The sequence below is a fragment of the Theropithecus gelada genome, chromosome 4 (assembly GCF_003255815.1).
Source record: "Theropithecus gelada isolate Dixy chromosome 4, Tgel_1.0, whole genome shotgun sequence".
In the NCBI taxonomy this organism is placed as follows: Eukaryota; Metazoa; Chordata; class Mammalia; order Primates; family Cercopithecidae; genus Theropithecus; species Theropithecus gelada.
Window position 1 is genome coordinate 197357 of NC_037671.1, and position 16775 is coordinate 214131.

General features: G+C 49.0%; 1 protein-coding gene and 1 long non-coding RNA gene across 2 annotated transcripts; one reads left to right on the forward strand and one right to left on the reverse strand.

The window, feature by feature from the left end:
* Positions 1–421: 421 nt before the first annotated feature.
* LOC112623265 lies at positions 422–7416 on the forward strand. The gene is made up of 3 exons (XR_003119114.1): positions 422–508; positions 2744–2913; positions 6840–7416. It is a non-coding gene; the product is annotated as an uncharacterized LOC112623265 (long non-coding RNA).
* On the reverse strand, positions 1061–12583 carry LOC112623264 (diffuse panbronchiolitis critical region protein 1-like). Its single transcript, XM_025383584.1, has 3 exons — positions 12502–12583; positions 2776–4871; positions 1061–2316 (listed from the first exon to the last, which is right to left on the reverse strand). The coding sequence occupies exons 1-3, from the start codon at positions 12581–12583 to the stop codon at positions 2170–2172; spliced, it is 2325 nt and encodes a 774-aa protein (XP_025239369.1). The 3' UTR covers positions 1061–2169.
* Positions 12584–16775: the final 4192 nt, after the last annotated feature.

Sequence of the window (16775 nt, forward strand, 5' to 3'; positions counted from 1 at the left end):
TGAGTTTAGGGGTCTCTGCATCCCTCCCAGGGCAGAGAGAGACTCCTGTCCTGGCAGATACCACAAGCTGAGTCACCACCTGCTCAGACAACTAAAATCCAGGCGTCTTCCTCCTTTTCTCGAGGGCTCTCCAGCCCCTTCCGGAACCCAGGTGTCCCTCTACCTCCTTTCTCCAGGGGCCTAAATCTGGGTCCCTCTGGCACCTGGCATGCCCGCTCTCTGAGAGTCAAGCTTCAATCTTGCCCTTAGCAGAGTGGGTTTCTGGTGGGAGATTCAGTAATAAGGGCCTTCCCAGCCCAGCCAGGGCCAGATAGTTCAATGACATCAGTGTCAGGGTTGGGATTACTGACCATGATAGGTTTCCAGCTTTCAGCAAATGGGGATGCCCAAAGGAACAGATAGTGAGTGACCTGTGGCCCCACTGTTTGATTCTGGATGGAGTTACGTTTAGGAGCCTGGCAGCAAAGTGGGGCATCTTTTCTGTTAGTGATGATGCCATCTTCCTCTGGTAAGAGAGCCAAGGCTGCATGGGTGATGGGAAGTTTCTGTTGGGACTGACATCGGCACAGAATGGTTTTGGAGGAGGGCTGGGTCCTAACATAAATAGGGGGCATAGCAGATACTCACGGAGTTGGGCTTAATGATTAGGGTGTTGTTTATTCTGTATAGCACCTACCTTGTGACAACTCTTGTTAAATTATTTAATTTTAATTTTCCTATCTTTGTGTCTCAGGTGAGAACTATGTCTTATACTTCTTTATATCTTCAACAGAGTATATAATAGGTGCTTTAAAATACTTGCTTTTTAATTGACAGGTTTTTCTACTCATTTTGCCACCATGCGAATAAACCCGGCCTGCACTAAGGCTGGCTCTTATCTAAACCCAGAAAGGAGGCATTTTTGGAGCAATAGAAATTCAGCCTCCCCTTTCTTGACCCTCCATAGATTGCCAGTCCTGCCCTCCATCTCCTCCAGCTCCTCCTCTTCTGTAAGGTCTCAGCTGGAGCCAGGAACACCAGTCAGCACTTTCTCCCAATAGATAGTCTAATAACTATGATGCCCTTTATAAACATGTTATACTTTATTATAAAAAAGGTCAGTAGAAGGAAACTATTATCATCATTCTTCTTTTCCCCTCTGCCCAATCAGTAGTAAGGTGAAATGGCCATAAGGAGAGAGAGAGAAAATGTAGAAAACACATAGATGAAATGACTACAAGGAGGAAAATTGGAATCTGGGGTGAAGGTGGGAGGGGAGAGTATGGGGATGGTAGAGAAGATGGGTAACTTTTACGACATAAAGCCACAGCTGACTTTTGGTGGAAGAGACAGGAAAATAAATGCTGAGACACCATCAGGGAAAGTCTGGGATGGAGATCAGTGGGTGAGACTGCTGGCCAAACAAAAATCCCCTCCTTGTGTGTCCACCCACAACCCAGCAAGCCAAACCAACAGGGTGTCCACTGTAGACGTTTAGGAAAACTAAGGGATTTGGGAGGAAGAGGGGTCAACCATGTGGATGAGAGAGATTTGTGATTTCTTCTGAATTTTTTTTTCTCCAGGGCATGGAGAGAGTGGAGAAGGAAATAAATTCTTTTTTCTTCTTGGATCCGTTTTTTTTTTTGTTTGTTTTGTTTTTTTGGTTTTTTTATTAAGAAAATGGGGCGAAAGCAAGGGTCCTGAGAACTCAGAGATGAGCCTGTTTACATGCAAACTCTTAAGTAGTAGTGAATGGAAATAACAATGCTGTCCTGAAACCCAGAGACTCTGCCCTCAGTCTCTCCCTTTCCCCATAATCCCCACTCACAAGTCAGTCTGGGGCATTGCCTTCTAAGGCTCCTGTCCTTTCTTTAGGACTCAATGCAGTTCTGCATTGGTCCCCCAACATGTCCATCAAACACCTTTTCGTTCTCAGACCATCACATTCTACAGAGAATGTCTGCTCGTATTATTCATTCTTTGTTCTTTGACCCCTAAACTTACATCCTCCTTGCTTATCACTTCGTTCGCCAACCAGTTTCAATGAAGAACAGAGGAAGGGTTAATACTGGTAACCATCAGTATTCTCTGCCCTTCCTGTAGTCCAGGAAATAGAAATTGTGAGTCCAGTTCCTCATCCAGGAAAGGGGCAGAGCATGGAAGAGCCAGGGCTGGGCTCCTATTCCAAGATCACCGTGGGGAAGGGATCTGGCCCATGCCAAGATTCTGCTGCTCCATCAGGTAGACTGGGTAGGAATTGGGGCCACCCTCATCCTCTGGGTCATTGTCCTGGGTGTTCTGGGTTAGTGTGCGGCGTGTCCGCATCATATAGGAGACCTGTGATTGGGATGAGAAAGGAGGAATGAGAACCATCTGCGATTTGTTTTTCTCAACACTCACCTCAGGTCTTCATTCTATTTTCAAGATTCCATCCAAACCTTGATGTTTATTCCAGCTCTAGATCCAATACAATAAGTCCCAGTTCCCTCCTCTACCATATTCTCCTTGTCCTTATACCTCCTATTCTCATACCCCAGACTCTCCATCCCCAACACTTTCTCTTTCACACCCTTTCATTCTCAGCCACAGCCTTCTCTCCAGTTCCAGCTTTTTACCTCCTGTGTATTTATTGTCTTTCTCCTCAGTTTTCACCAAAACTCTTCCTCTATTACTGTTCCTCCCACTTCTGCCATGTCTCTTTTCCTAGACTCATTATTCCCTGTAACTCTGACCCTTAATGTGTCCCCAATTCCCTATCCCATAGGTTGATTTCCATGGGGCACATCTGTCCCTTACCAAGAAGACCAAGCCAAGGAACACCAGGAGGAGAATCACAGCCACCAGGACCACAACAACTATGGCCCATGCAGGGAATGAATCATTCTCCCCAATCTGTCCAGCGTGGATACCTTTCTGTGAGTCATCTTTATTGAGGTATGGATGGCTCTCGTTGCCTGGGGCTTCTAATGTGATAGAATTCAACTTTGTTCTACGTGTAATGAGGGTGAAAGAATCAGTGGGCACCTGATGAGTAACCTCAGTTTTATTTAAATGAGAAGAGGTAGTAGTGAGAGATTTGTCTCCTGCGACCTTGACTGAAGGTTTTATAGTCTTTGTGACTGCTGCTGTTTTTTCTGGGTTTTCTGTGGACTTTACTGGGGCTTTTATGGTCTCAGTGGTCAGTGTGGTGTTCCTCGGGTTTTCTGTAGGCTTTTCTGGGACTGATATGTTTTTCTCTTTGGTGGATCTGGTCTTCTCTGAGTGTAGTGTAGGCTTTTCTGAGGCTCTTGTGGTTTTCTCTGTGGTTGACATGGTCTTTTCTGGGTGTTCTGTAGACTTTTTTGTGACTTGTGTCATCTTCTCATGGGCCAATGTGGTCCTTTCTCCATGTTCTATAGGCTCTGCTGGGGCTGGTGTGATCACATTGGCTGATGTAGTCCATTCTCTATGTTCTGTAGACTCTGCTGCAGATGAGGTGATCTTGTCATTGGGTGATGTGGTCCTTTCTCCATGTTCTGTAGGCTCTGCTACAGATGGTGTGATCTTCTCATTGGCCAACGTAGTTTTTGCTCCATGTTCTGTAGGCCCTTCTGGGGATACTGTGATCTTCTCATTGGCCAATGTAGTCTTCTCTCCATATTCTGTAGGCTCTACTGGGGATGGTGTGGTGTTCTCAATGGCCGATGGGGTCATTTCTTCATGTTCTGTAGGCTCTGCTGGAGATGGTATGGTCTTCTCATTGGCTGATGGTGTCCTTTCTCCATGTTCTGTAGGCTTTGCTGGGGATAGTGTGGTGTTCTCATTGGCAAATGGGGTCATTTCTTCATGTTCTGTAGGCTCTGCTGGGGATGGTGTGGTGTTCTCATTGGCTGTCCTTCCTCTATTTTCTGTAGGCTCTTCTGGGAATGATGTGGTCTTCTCATTGGCAAATGGGGTCCTTTGTCCATTTTCTGTAGGCTCTGCTGGGGATGGTGTGGTTTTCTCATTGGCTGTCCTTTCTCCATGTTCTGTAGGCTCTGCTGGGGATGGTGTGGTGTTCCCACTGGCTGTCCTTTCTCCATGTTCTGTAGGCTCTGCTGGGGATGGTGTGGTGTTCCCATTGGCTGTCCTTTCTCCATGTTCTGTAGGCTTTGCTAGAGATTGTGTCTCATTGGCTGATATGGTCTCGTGTATGTTTTTTGTAGTTTTTGTCAGGAGCTTATCTGAGGCAACTGTTGTTCTGTAATCTTCAGTTTTTTCTGACTCTTCTGGGGTTCCTGTAGTCTTGTATGTTGTTTTTGAGGCTGCTGTGATTTTTTCTGAAGAAGATGTGTTTTTTTGCTTGGTCTGTGAATTGCCTGAGTTGTGGAAGGAAGTTGTAGTCTTATGTGAGGTAGTACTTTTATTATCCAAAGTACTCATGGACTTTTCCAAAGATCTTCCAGTTTCATCTGGTTTTCTTGTTGCTGTTGATTTGCCTGTTGTGGACTTATGACAATTTATTTTGCTCTTGGGTGCTGGCGTTATATGTTTTTTTTCAGAGAATTCTTTATGTGCGGTAGTGGAGTAAGCAGGATCAACAGAGTGCTGATTCCGGATCGTTGGGTCTTTCCCTTGATTGCTGGAGTTTTCTTCAGAAGAGGGAGGAGCCTCATGATTATCTGTAGAGCTTTTGTGGTCTGTAGTTTTGGAGTTGTCTATAGGCTTGTCAGTTGGCTTAGAAGGGCGTGTGGTGGTGCAGTGGCGTTTTCGTTCATGGATTTCTGTAGATTTAGGGAGCTCTGGAGGTCTTTGTCCTGAATGAACAGTGTGATCCAAAGGGATACTATAAACAAGGCCTGGAGTGAGGGGAAATATGTGATCAGATGTTGAGAGTTCCCCAGTTTTCTGATATTCTTGGAATGCAGTAGCACCTGTGGAGGGAGAGAGGCAAATAAGAAACTTCCCCATGATCTTCTCCAACTCCCCCTTCCCACCTCCTTCTCTAGGGGATCTCTTTGCTCCCCACAGTATGACTCCCCAGTCAGTCTCCTTTGAATACTATGATATCTATTCCCCATTCTCACCTCCAGCCCCTAGGCTCAGGCTGTGCCTTCAGCAAGCCTGCCACCTCATCCCCTTCCACATCTCCTCAACTCTCCATCTCAAGGCCTTCTGGCTTTAGGGCATCTTTTCTGATCTGCCTAAACAGATTAAATCCAGCTTCATTTCAGTGCTTGAAAAGGTCTTTATTCATCATTCTGTCCTGTTACCTTCAACTTCACGTTACAGTTGTTTGCGTGCCTGCCGACCTCCACTCCCTGCCACGCCTATCCAATGATAAGGTTTTGAGGGCATGTATGGACTAGCATTTTACTGTGCAGGTGCCCCTTTAGGGTCTGTAACTTATGGAATGGAGTCTCCTTTCCATGGCATAGCTGAGAAGACCAGGAATAAACATTAGACTCTCCACCTTTCCATAACATTCTAACACCATCCCAAATGTAACAGTGTGAGAAATTGAGGTAAGACCTCTGGCAGAACTTCCCATAGGGATTAGCAGGTAGACACAGGTTGTGAGTGAGAGATGTATAAGAAGAATGGAGGATGAGTAGAGGAAGGGGATGGGAAGTTTTCATTTCGGAGATAAAGTTGGATGAGGAGAATGGATGAGATGACCCAACCCTTATGGTCACCCCACTGGGTCCCCCTCTTCACACATTTAAAGCCAACTGGGGATAGATGAAGGGGGCCATCTTGAAAGGAAAAGAGATCTGCTTGGGGGTCCTGACAGGAGTAAACGAGGCAACTAGCTTGTGGGAGGGACTGACTATGTTTAAGGACAGGGTGTGAGAGAAAACGCCCCTATCAGTGGACAGATGCACGCCTTAATTCCATGGAAAAACAACCTGATGGAGACAGAGGAGATGTCTCTGATACCTAGCCGAAAGAGTGAAGGCCAAGAGATCGCCAAAGAGTGAAAGAGATAGTGTCGTTACATAACTGAGGTTTCCAGTCCCTGTTAGCTTAAGGCGGCAACCAGAACCTGGACCTATTCCCAATCACAAGAAACCACAGTCCACCTGCCTGCTGATGGGCAGAATCGGCCTGGGGAGCTCAGTCCTTGAAAGAAATATGGGCGGGACAAGAAGGGTGTGAGGTTAATAGAGAAGCCCAAGTCTCTGAAAGGAATTGAGAGTGAGGGGAGAGAAGGAGGCTGAATGATCAGGCCTGCACTCTGCTCTCCCAATCCCATTACATGATCTCCTTGGCAGCAATACCAGTAATAGCTATTGTTTATTGGACACCTTCCCCAGCCCTGAGACGTGGCTGGTGGCCTCACAGACATTCTCTTTCTGGATTCTCTTCTATGGTGATTGGTCTCCCAATGCTCCACAGGGCTCTTTAGAAGCGGTCAAGTTCCCCTATTTTACATCTGAGAAATTTACATTTCACGGAGGAAAAGTGACCTGGACATAGTCCCACAACAATAGCAACGGGCAACCTTTCTGGAGCTCTACAATGAGAGAGGCAGGTTCTACAAGTGAGGGCATACGTTAACTTATTTACGTTTCACAAGAACCTGTTGAGGTTGAGAACTATTTCCTATTCTCCCAGTTGTATAGATGAAGAAACAAGGTTCTGAATGGTTAAGTAATCTTCTCAAGGACACCCAGGAAGTAAGAGGTCGAGACAGAATCTGAACATGCATCTGGGCTCCTGGGCCCAGTTCGTTGCTGGTGAAGACCACAGTGCACAGCCAATAGGTCAGCCCAGTCTTTTAAAGAAGAAAGGACACTGACATGTGTGGACTCCCTGAAAGGTGCTGTTCGTATATTTGTTTATTTAATCAAATAATTATGAACCTGTGAAGTGAGGATGGTGATCTTACTGTTTCACAGGTGGGGAAAGGAGATGCAAAGAGGTTAAGTAATTGGCAAAATTAGACTTTTCACTGTGCTCCAGAGGCTTTTAAACATGATAAGGGATGAATGACTAACTATCGAGTGAATAAATGAGCTGGCAGCAATGCAAAGGGCAATTTCCACTGGCCTTAAAGAATCAGAGGACAGGTTTGGCATCCAGGCTCAGTCCCTCAACAGTTTTGCGTTCTTGCTCAGGTCACTTAAGTGCTCTGAAGCTCCATGTTCTCAACTGTAAATAACCATGATGCTGACTGCACCAGCTGAATGTGAGGGTTAAAGGAAGTATGGACCATGGCAGACTCTGGAGCACAGAAGCTGTTTAAATGTTTGTTGAATCCACATTGTAGTCTCTGAAATAATCTCATGCCTTGCCCTGTCCTTCTCCTGGTTGTAAGGGGAGCCTGAGCAGTAGCCCTACCCTCCTGCCTGCCCCATCCACCTCTCACCTGCTGTGGCCACCCTCTTGAAAACAGCAGCCTCTGCATTCCTGGGCCACTTTCTGATCATCACTTTCTGATATGTGATAAATACAATTAAATTTCCACTATGGCAAGGGTTTTGTTTTTGTTTGTTTTTTTGTTTTTTGAGACGGAGTCTCACTCTGTCGCCAAGGCTGGAGTGCAGTGGTGTGATCTGGGTTCATTTCAACCTCCACCTCCCAGGTTCAAGTGATTTTCCTGCTTCAGCCTCCTGAGTAGCTGGGACTACAGGCATGTGCCACCACGCCCAGCTAATTTTTTGTATTTTTAGTAGAGATGGGGTTTCACTGTGTTAGCTAGGATGGTCTCGATCTCCTGACCTCATGATCTGCCCACCTCAGCCTCCCAAAGTGCTGGGATTACAGGTATGAGCCATCGCGTCCGGCCAGGGTTGTTGTCGTTGTTGTTGTTGTTGTTGTTGTTGTTGTTTTTGAGACAGAGTCTTACTCTGCACCAGGCTGGAGTGCAGTGGTATGGTCACAGCTCACTGCAGCCCTGACCTCCTGGGCTCAAGCAATCCCCCCGCCTCAGCCCCCTGTCAGCTGGGACTACAAATGTGAGCCACTATGCCCCTCTCCCCCTTTGTTTTTAAGACACAGGGTCTCACTATGTTGGCCAGGCTGGTCTCAAACTATGGTCCTCAGTGATCCTCTTGTCTCAGCCTCCTAAAGTATTAGGATTATAGGCATGAGCCACTGCGCCTGGCCTGGCCTGCCCTGGCAGGGATTTTTATTTGTTTTGTTTGTCACTGTCTCCAGCCTAGAACAGTATCTGGTCCATAGGAGGCACTTTGTAAATATTTGTCGAATAATGAATGAAAGAACAAGACTGATGAAAATTCCTTAGAAGCCTTGCCAACAACGTTTCATAATGCACATTAAGTAGAAACCAAATGTATTTGTGACCTCCGCAGGCTGGAACACCAAGGGGCAACTTCCGCTGTTAAGTAATTGAGCTCTGAGATGAAAAGATGTTGAAAGGCGGCCTCTGGCCCACCAATTCTGGGATACCAGTTCTCATTAAACCACAGGATCACAGTCCATAACTAGACTCAGATAACAAGATTTTAGAATTTTAGATCTGCATCAAACAGTTGTGGAACCATAGATTGTAAAAAGCTGAGGTAAAGCTCAAGGGATTCCTTGGTCCTGACACAGCCAAGAGGCAAATCAGTGTAAACCCCCAGGACAAAAGAAGCATCTCTTCCCCAGACGATCTACTTTTGGTAGTGACTTACTTCCCTAGGAAGTTTTCACCAGGAGATATTCATTCCACATACAACCATCGTAGCCTGAAAAGAACTGTTTTGGTCATTGAAGAATAGGCAGGAGGTGCAGAAGAGAAAATCCAACTTTAGCACAAGACATTGTGGATGGATGTTCAGTCGGGATAAAAGAATAAGAACAAATCCCACAACATCAAAACAATGCACAGTGCCAAAGGTCCCTGCCATCTGCTTCGTTCACTCATTTGAAAGGGAGGACATCAGCTGGGCACAATGGCTCGCACCTGTAATCCCAGCACTTGGAGAGGCCAATGTGGGCAGATCACCTGAGGTCAGGAGTTCGAGACCAGCCTGGCCAACATGGCAAAACCCCATCTCTACTAAAAATACGAAAACTAGCCGGGCATGGTGGCAGCAGCCTGTAATCCCAGCTACTCAGGAGACTGAGGCAGGAGAATCAGTTGAACCTGGGAGGCGGAGGTTGCAGTGAGCCAAGATCATGCCACTGCACTCCAACGTGGGCCACAGAGCGAGAGTCTGTCAAAAGAAGAAAGAAAGAGAAGGAAGGAAAGAAGGAAGGAAGGAAGGAAGGAAGGAAAGAAGGAAAGAAGAAAAAAGAAAAGAAGGAAGGAAGGGAGGGAGGAAGGGAGGAAAGAAGAAAAAGAGAGAAAGGAAGGAAGGAAGGAAGGGAAAGAAAGAAAGGAAGAAGAGAGAGGGAGGGAAAGAGAAAAAGAGAAGGAAGGAAAGGAAGGGAGGGAGGAAGAGAGAACATCTTACTAAGCAACTCATGCCTTGGAGTCTCTGTCAGAGCACGCTCTCCCAAAAGGCATCTCTAGTGTTTCCTGGTATCCTTACCCCCATAAATGGCATGCTCCATTTGCAATAATGTGGGTAAATGCTTGTTAAAATATCTATACAGTATTAGTTCAATAAGTGGCTTAAAACACAGACATAGAAAAAGAAAACTGGTGGGCACAGTTGCTCACACCTATAATCCCAGCACTTAGGGAGGCTGAGGCAGAAGGACTAGTCTGGGCAACATAGCGAGACCTGTCTCTGCAAAAAAAAAAAAAAAAAAGGAAAGCTAAAGGGAGATATAATCAAATGATTGCCTGGGGACTAGGGAGTATACAGAGAGATTTTATTTTTCTTTCTGATTTTTTCTATTTTCCATTTTCTACAATGAGCATACATTATTTGTGTTACAGAAATTAAATCAAATAGCATTTGTTATAGGAAAATGTTCTTGTTAGATTCTTCCAAGGACCCCAGTCCCAATTCCCATCTCCTGACTCACCTGTGCTCCCTCAGGTGCATTCATCTGGACTGTGCCTGTGCCTCCCTCTGATTATTTAATCTAGACTGCACCTGTGCCTCCCTCGGATGATTTAATCTAGACTGCTCCTGTGCTCCCTCTGATGATTTAATCTAAACTGCACCTGTGCTCCCTCTGATGATTTAATCTAGACTGCACCTGTGCTCCCCCTGATGATTTAATCTAGACTGCACCTGTGCTCCCTCTGATGATTTAATCTAGACTGCACCTGTGCTCCCTTGGATGATTTAATCTAGACTGCACCTGTGCTCCCTCTGATGATTTAATCTAGACTGCACCTGTGCTCCCCCTGATGATTTAATCTAGACTGTACCCGTGGTTCTGTGACTGCATGATGCAGACTCTGGGGTTCCAGGATCTAGTTATCTGTCTGCGTGTTGACTGGTCCTGTGGACAAATGTCAGGGCCCCCTCACCAGAATGGTAGACTAAAGGGCTTCATCCATCCCAGTTGTCCCTCTTCCCGCCCTGCCCAGGCCTTTCTCTCTGCTGGGCACAGCCATGGACTAGCCCTGATTCACACCCCAGTTCCACCCGACCTCATCACAACCCAAGCCCAGCTTCAAGCCATCCCCACCTATCACCTACTCGCTCTTGTCTTCAAAATCTGCAGAATGGGAGCAGCCAGCTCCCCATGTCCTCCTCACCCCTCCCTCCATCCCGCCCTGCCACACCTATCTCCTCTCCGAGACCACGCCCACATGGCCCCATCGGAATCTCAGGAATTCAGATCTCTGCCCTGAAGCAAATCTCAGAAGAGCTACTGTGTATGGAGGGGATTCCCTTCCACCCCCTGCAGGTTCCTCTTCCTTAAGCTGCAAGATGGAAGGAGGAGAGAGCAGCCGGCGGACAATCCGCCTGAGGGGAAGGAAGGAAAGGCAGGCGAGATGGGGCCAGGAGGTGTTGGGCAGCTCTGGTGCCTCTGTCTCCAGACCCTCAAGGTAGGGGAGACAAACATCAAGTCAGGGCACAGACAGGACGCACTGCTGATATCTTTCAGAGGCAGCTCAAAGATTCCTCAGTTCCCGCCATTCACCACCCACCTGCCCCTGCCTCCACCCCTGGCCGCAACCTGCCTGCGCTCAGGGAAGGGGCACTGCCTCTGACATCACCCTCTGTCTGCACTACTGGAAGGAGAAGGTGCTGCCTGCCTGCCCTGCCCCCAGTACTGCTTGGAGGAGACTTCCAGACTCATGACTGTCCCAGCCCTGGTTCCAGATCATCAGCGCCGTTACTGTGGATGGCTCTGTCCTTAGATGACTGTCCAGTGGGTAGACAGTGTCTCTGAATCTGCTGCTGTACATCTGCCTTGTGGAGACCCTCCTCCAAATTGCCCAGGCCCTCCACACCGCCCCTGTGTTTAGCATCTCTGCTCCCTGGGTTCAGTTGCAGTCCGTTTCTTGACTAAGTGAACTAATTTCACAATTTCATCTTATCTTTAGGGTTTGTTTTGTTTGTCAAACTTGTCCATACTCATTTTCTCTCAAAGCCCTGAGATGTTTTCCAACTGTAAGACAAGGACAGAGCCTTTGATGCACACTTTTCTGAGTTGCCATGTGGATTAAATGAGTAAACGTGGATGAAGTCCCTAGAGCAACACCTGGTGCCATGTAAATGCTCTGTAGGCAACAAATATTGGTACGGCCGGGCAGCAGCATCCAGCCCATTTTACAGATGGTGTGGAAGGCCAGAGTAGCCAAATGGGTCAGAGTCAGGACTGGAAACTAGGTCTGCACAAAACAGAGCTCTCAAGAGAGAAGTTCCACCTATCCCCCAGGGCTGGGGGCAGTGGAGGTGGAATCTCTGCTTACCTCCCTCTAGCTGTGAGATATGGCACCAAATCACTCTGAGTCCACTCTCCTCAACTATAAGATGGGATGTTATTAGCCACCTCAGGGGATGCTGAGATGAGATGAGTCTCTGGGCGCGGTGGCTTACGCTTGTAATACTAGCACTCTGGGAGGCCGAGGCAGGCAAATCACTTGAGGCCAAGCATTTGAGACCAGCCTGGCCAACATGATGAAATCCTGTCTACTAAAAATACAAAAAATTAGCCAGGCATGGTGGCAGGCGCCTGTAATCCCAGTTACCCAGGAGGCTGAGGCAGGAGAATCGCTTGAACCCGGGAGGCGGAGGCTGCAGTGAGCCAAGATTGTGCCGCTGCACTCCAGCCTAGGCAACAGAGCGAGACTCCATCTCAAAAAAAGAAAAAAAAAAAAAGAAGAAGAAGAAGAAGAAAGAAATCACCATGAGCAGCTGTGAATTCCATGCACGGAGCTGGAGTTGGTGTTCAACAAATGTCAGGTGCCTACCCCCACCACACAGGGCTGCCACCCTCTACAGTGTCTTTATGCAAACTTGAAACCCCCTCTGGATGGGTGCAGCCCTGTGAGCCATGTTTTAAAGAGCAGAGCACAGGCTGGATTTCATCTCCTACTACATGTCCCTTAGCCAGCAAACTTGAGCAGAGAACACTCTAGACAACTGTCTGTAGCAGCCCTGTGCCCGCTCCCTTCGTTCCTTTCTATTTGTTGTCCAACTCTATGAGCACTAAGAAACAAGCCATTTCTATCTTCTGTACCCGCTGTGGGCATCTTACCTGCCTCCCAAGAAGCTAGAAGGAAGAGGAGGCAGCACTGGAGGCCAAAGGTGGAGCAGAGGCTGTGGACCGTCTGGGCCATGTCGGAGCTGGGTGGCTGCTTGAGGACCATGGGCTGCGGACCCCTCACCTTATATGGAGCCAATCTTGACGTCATGGGGGCTGGGGCTTCTCAGGACTAAGTCTTAAACAAATGGAGCCACCCCAACCCACAGGGGAGCCCTGATAAGAGGAGACCGCAGCTGCTGTGTCATGGAGCCAGGCACGTGGGTGCCTGCCGAGGGGTGGGATCTGGGGGCAGGGCAGAGGAACCAGAAAGGAGCAGGCACCTGAGCCAGCCCCAGTGGAGAGAAGTGAGGGTGGTGCCTCTAGGGCTTTGGGGAATTGGGGAGCAGATGGCCCGGTTCTAGAAGGATTGAACTCTGGCTGGGAGCAGGACGGGGTGGGGTTCACATTCTGATCTGTGTCCAGCTTCACATGCACCCTCCTACCTCTCCCGCGTCAGCCCAGCTTCCACACCCCTTATTCACACATGGTCATTCTTGCCACCTTGGGCGGAGCTGCCCACGAGGATCAGGTGAAAGAGCAAAGGCGAGAGAAAGCCCTCGAATGACCCTCGCTGCAGAGACAGGTGCTTCGTGATGTTCAGTGGTCATACAACAATGTGTGGAGAGTGCAGACAGAGTGACAGAGACAAGACACAGAACCACAGGGACAGATGTCACACCCCTCACCAGGGACACAGACAGGTCAGGCCACCCAGAGGGACCAAGGCCAAGATCTTTGGCCAAGAGATGCTCTACATACAGGGGCTTCTGCTTTCACTCTACCTCTTCCCTCCCACCTCTGCTCAGTGGCTGTCTCTTTGCCTCGAAGTCCCCATTCACTCCTATACAGAAATGCAGATATCTCATTTTTAGGAGCACCCCGGCGCTCCCCCTTCCCTTCCTCAGTTCCTGCCTAATACAAGCATTAGCTCAGAGACTCACTTGTCTCCCTAGTGACAGTGCCTGGGGCTGGAGTAGGGGAGGACGGACTCCCTGGGTCTCTAGCACAGATAAGTCACAACCCCTTTCTGCCCACTGTGGGTCTCCATGGATGGAAAGTAGGCACCTTGGATCCCTGCTGTGTCGTCAGGGCCTGGGACAGTGTCTGGCACACAGTAGGCAATCAATAAATGTTTCCACTCCACCTGGACGGAGTGGAAGCCAGGGCCAGAGGATGCCTTTCTGAGGGAAGTGGGGGCAGGCAAAGGCCGTAGAGAAGTCCAGGACTTGAGGGCAGGAGGCCAGGCCCTCAGGGCATTTGGGCTCATGAGAGGACTAGAGAACTGGACACGTGGGTTCCTCTCCTTACTTGGCGTGACTTATCCCTAAGCCCTGGGCAGGGCTGGAATAGGTGGGAAGAGGAGGCCAACTGCTTATCAATGTGATTCATGGGAGATTAAAGACTGACTACTCAGAACTGGGCAGCCTGCCTCCCAGGCAATGTATCCTGCAGGATGGAGAAACTAAGGCAGAGACAGGCTGTCCTCTGCAACTCCATGTGGACTCGGCTGACTGACAGTCCCCCTTTTCACTGGTCCCCTTCCCCATCCTTTCCCCAGGGACCCAAGCCTCTAGGACAGTGGTTCTGTACAGGGAGGAGCAATTTTGCCCACACCAAGGAACATTTGGAAATTTCTGGAGACATTTTTGTCGCAATTTGGAGTGGGATGCTACTGGCATCTAGGGGGTAGAGGCCAGAGATGCTGTGGGACATCCTGTAATGCCCGGAGCAGTCTCCACAACAAAGAATTACCCAGCCCAGGACACCAATTGTGCTGAAGTTGAGGATCTCTGCTTTAGAATAAGCATTAACCAGGGTTTGTGAATGAACACCCCCTTCCCTTCTCTCTTAGCTACAACTCCACCCCAAGGACCCTGGTGTCTGGGGTGGAGAAACCTGGAGGTAGGTGGAGGCCCAAAACAGTCTCTTACGGTCAGTCCATGTTGCTTCGTCTGAGCTGGAGGCTGAGAGACCAGTCACAAAACAGCCCTGCCAACTACCAATGTTTGGGCATTTCTATGTACTGAAGAATGTACTAAGCACCTCACCTATGAGTCATCACCTGTCACCCCTCACTTTACAGATGAGGATAAATGAGCTTCGGATCAGGGAATGACTTGCCCTTGTAAGTGGCAGAGACCGGGCTTGGCCCTTCTGGGCCCGCATGACACAAAAGCCCATGCACTTGGGCAAACCCACAGCGTCTGCGAGACAAGTGGAGGAAGTGCCATTTTCTTTAGCAGTAACTTGTTCACCACCCTCCTGGAGAGGACGGAGGGGGCAGCACAGAGGAAGGTTCTGCACCTGCTCTGAGGGGAAAGAATCGGAGGGCCCTGGGGGCTCAAGAGCCAGCCTGAGGGGGCTCCCTGTGGAGGAAGGTGAGAAGGGAAGCCATGAGCAGACTGTCCTCAGCTAAAGAGCTTCTCTGATCGTCGGGGAGGAGGGTAGGACTAGGTAAAGAGGGTGAGGAGCAGGGATTCCAGCTGTCCAGACCTGGGCTCCATGAGGGCTGGAAGGTGCCTGCAGGCCACTTAGCCCTGGTCCTTCCTTCCACCGATGAGAAAACTGTCCTCGGAGAAGCTGGGCACCTTCCCGCAGTCTGCATGGTTGGCGGCAGGGCAGAGAGCAGAATCTTGTAACTGACAGTGGACGACTCCTTACGCTGTGGGTAGAAGAGACCTGGTGGCCAGTGACCCCAGGAATCTACCTGCAGAAAAAGGTTCCGGCTAGGGTGAATGGGATAGGGGAGTCTGGGAATTAGACTATTTGGGAGACGAAGAAGGAAGGCCAAAGGGTAGGCGCTCAGCTGCCCCTGCCCCACCTTTCATTTGACAGAGTAGCGCTGACTGGCGGCCTCCGCCTCATGGTGGCAGCTATAAGGGGTCATGGAGCCACAGCCACACGGAGCCACAGCCACTCCTTCTGGAACTGGCAGGCCTGTGAGATGAGGGAAGGGTATGACGGGTCAATCAAGGGGCCCGAGAACCTGCTGCTCAGTCCAGCTCTTCCTGTGAACTGCTGCTTCCTCTTGGCAACCCAGGCACTCAGCGTTCCTCTTTGAGCAAAAACAGCAATAATAATGAATAAGGCTGTATATTGAGCACTTACTATAATACATGCCAAGCACCATTAGTGCTCGCTCTGCGTAAGCTTATTTGATCCTCCCAACCACCCTTTGAGATGGATGCCATCATTCTCATTTATCCAGGACTCAATTACCTCATCTGGAAAATGAGGAGTAGTATTTCCTATATCACTGGCTTGCTGTGAACTAAAATATGTACAGCACCTAGCACATAATCAGTGCGATGTAAGTATTATTTTAAAGTATTATTATTAATGAAGAATCCAGAGCACAGAGAGGTTAAGTAACTTGCACAAGGATTCAAACCCAAGTGAATGTGGCTCCACAGAGCTGGTCCTTCATTGCCTAGAGCTGAGTTGAGCGCTTCCACGCGCCAGTCAGCCTCCAGCACTCCCCCACCTCTTTCAGTGGCCCCAACGCCCCGTCCCTGCCAGAACAGTGTTTTTCTCAGCCACTGAGACAACGGCTCTCTTTCCCCTCCCTGCAACAAGCCCTACAAGCTGTCATTCCCTCCCCAAAGCCCTGTTCTCCTCTGAATCCTGGGGCACCAGGTCCCAGCCCCACTGGCACAGGGATCCCACACATTGGACCACAGAGTTGCTCACCTTCTTGATACCATACATTAGGTTGACAATTGCTGCCACCAAAGTGAGAGTGATCAACACAATGGCCCAGTCTGAGACAGAGTCCTTCTGGGGTTTTAGACCTAGGGCACAAAGACAGGGCCAGTGACTGAGGCAGGTGATGCCTCCAGGTCCCCAGACCCCCACTGCCCTCCGACTTTCCATCTTTCTTTCTGTGACTGATGTCTCTGACTCTGAGACCTCATCTCTCTGGTGTTTTCTCCTATCACCTTGGAAGCAGAATCTCAGCAGGGGTGGGTGTAGGGGTTTAAAGAGCTTCAATCCAAGTCTCAATTGCCTCTTCCCTGTGGACACGTCTGTCAGTCCCAGACTCATCACTGAGGTCCCCACCTCACTGACTTTCTCAGGCCCTATTGTCCGCATCCCTGGGTCTGTGATGCCTCTGCACTGGGAGGGTCCTCAGTAGGCACTCTCTTTCCTCCTAGCCCCAGTTCTCCCCACCACTCCACCCTGATTCTTGTTCTTAAGGGGAACCAGAGCCTGCTCTCCTGTCTTCG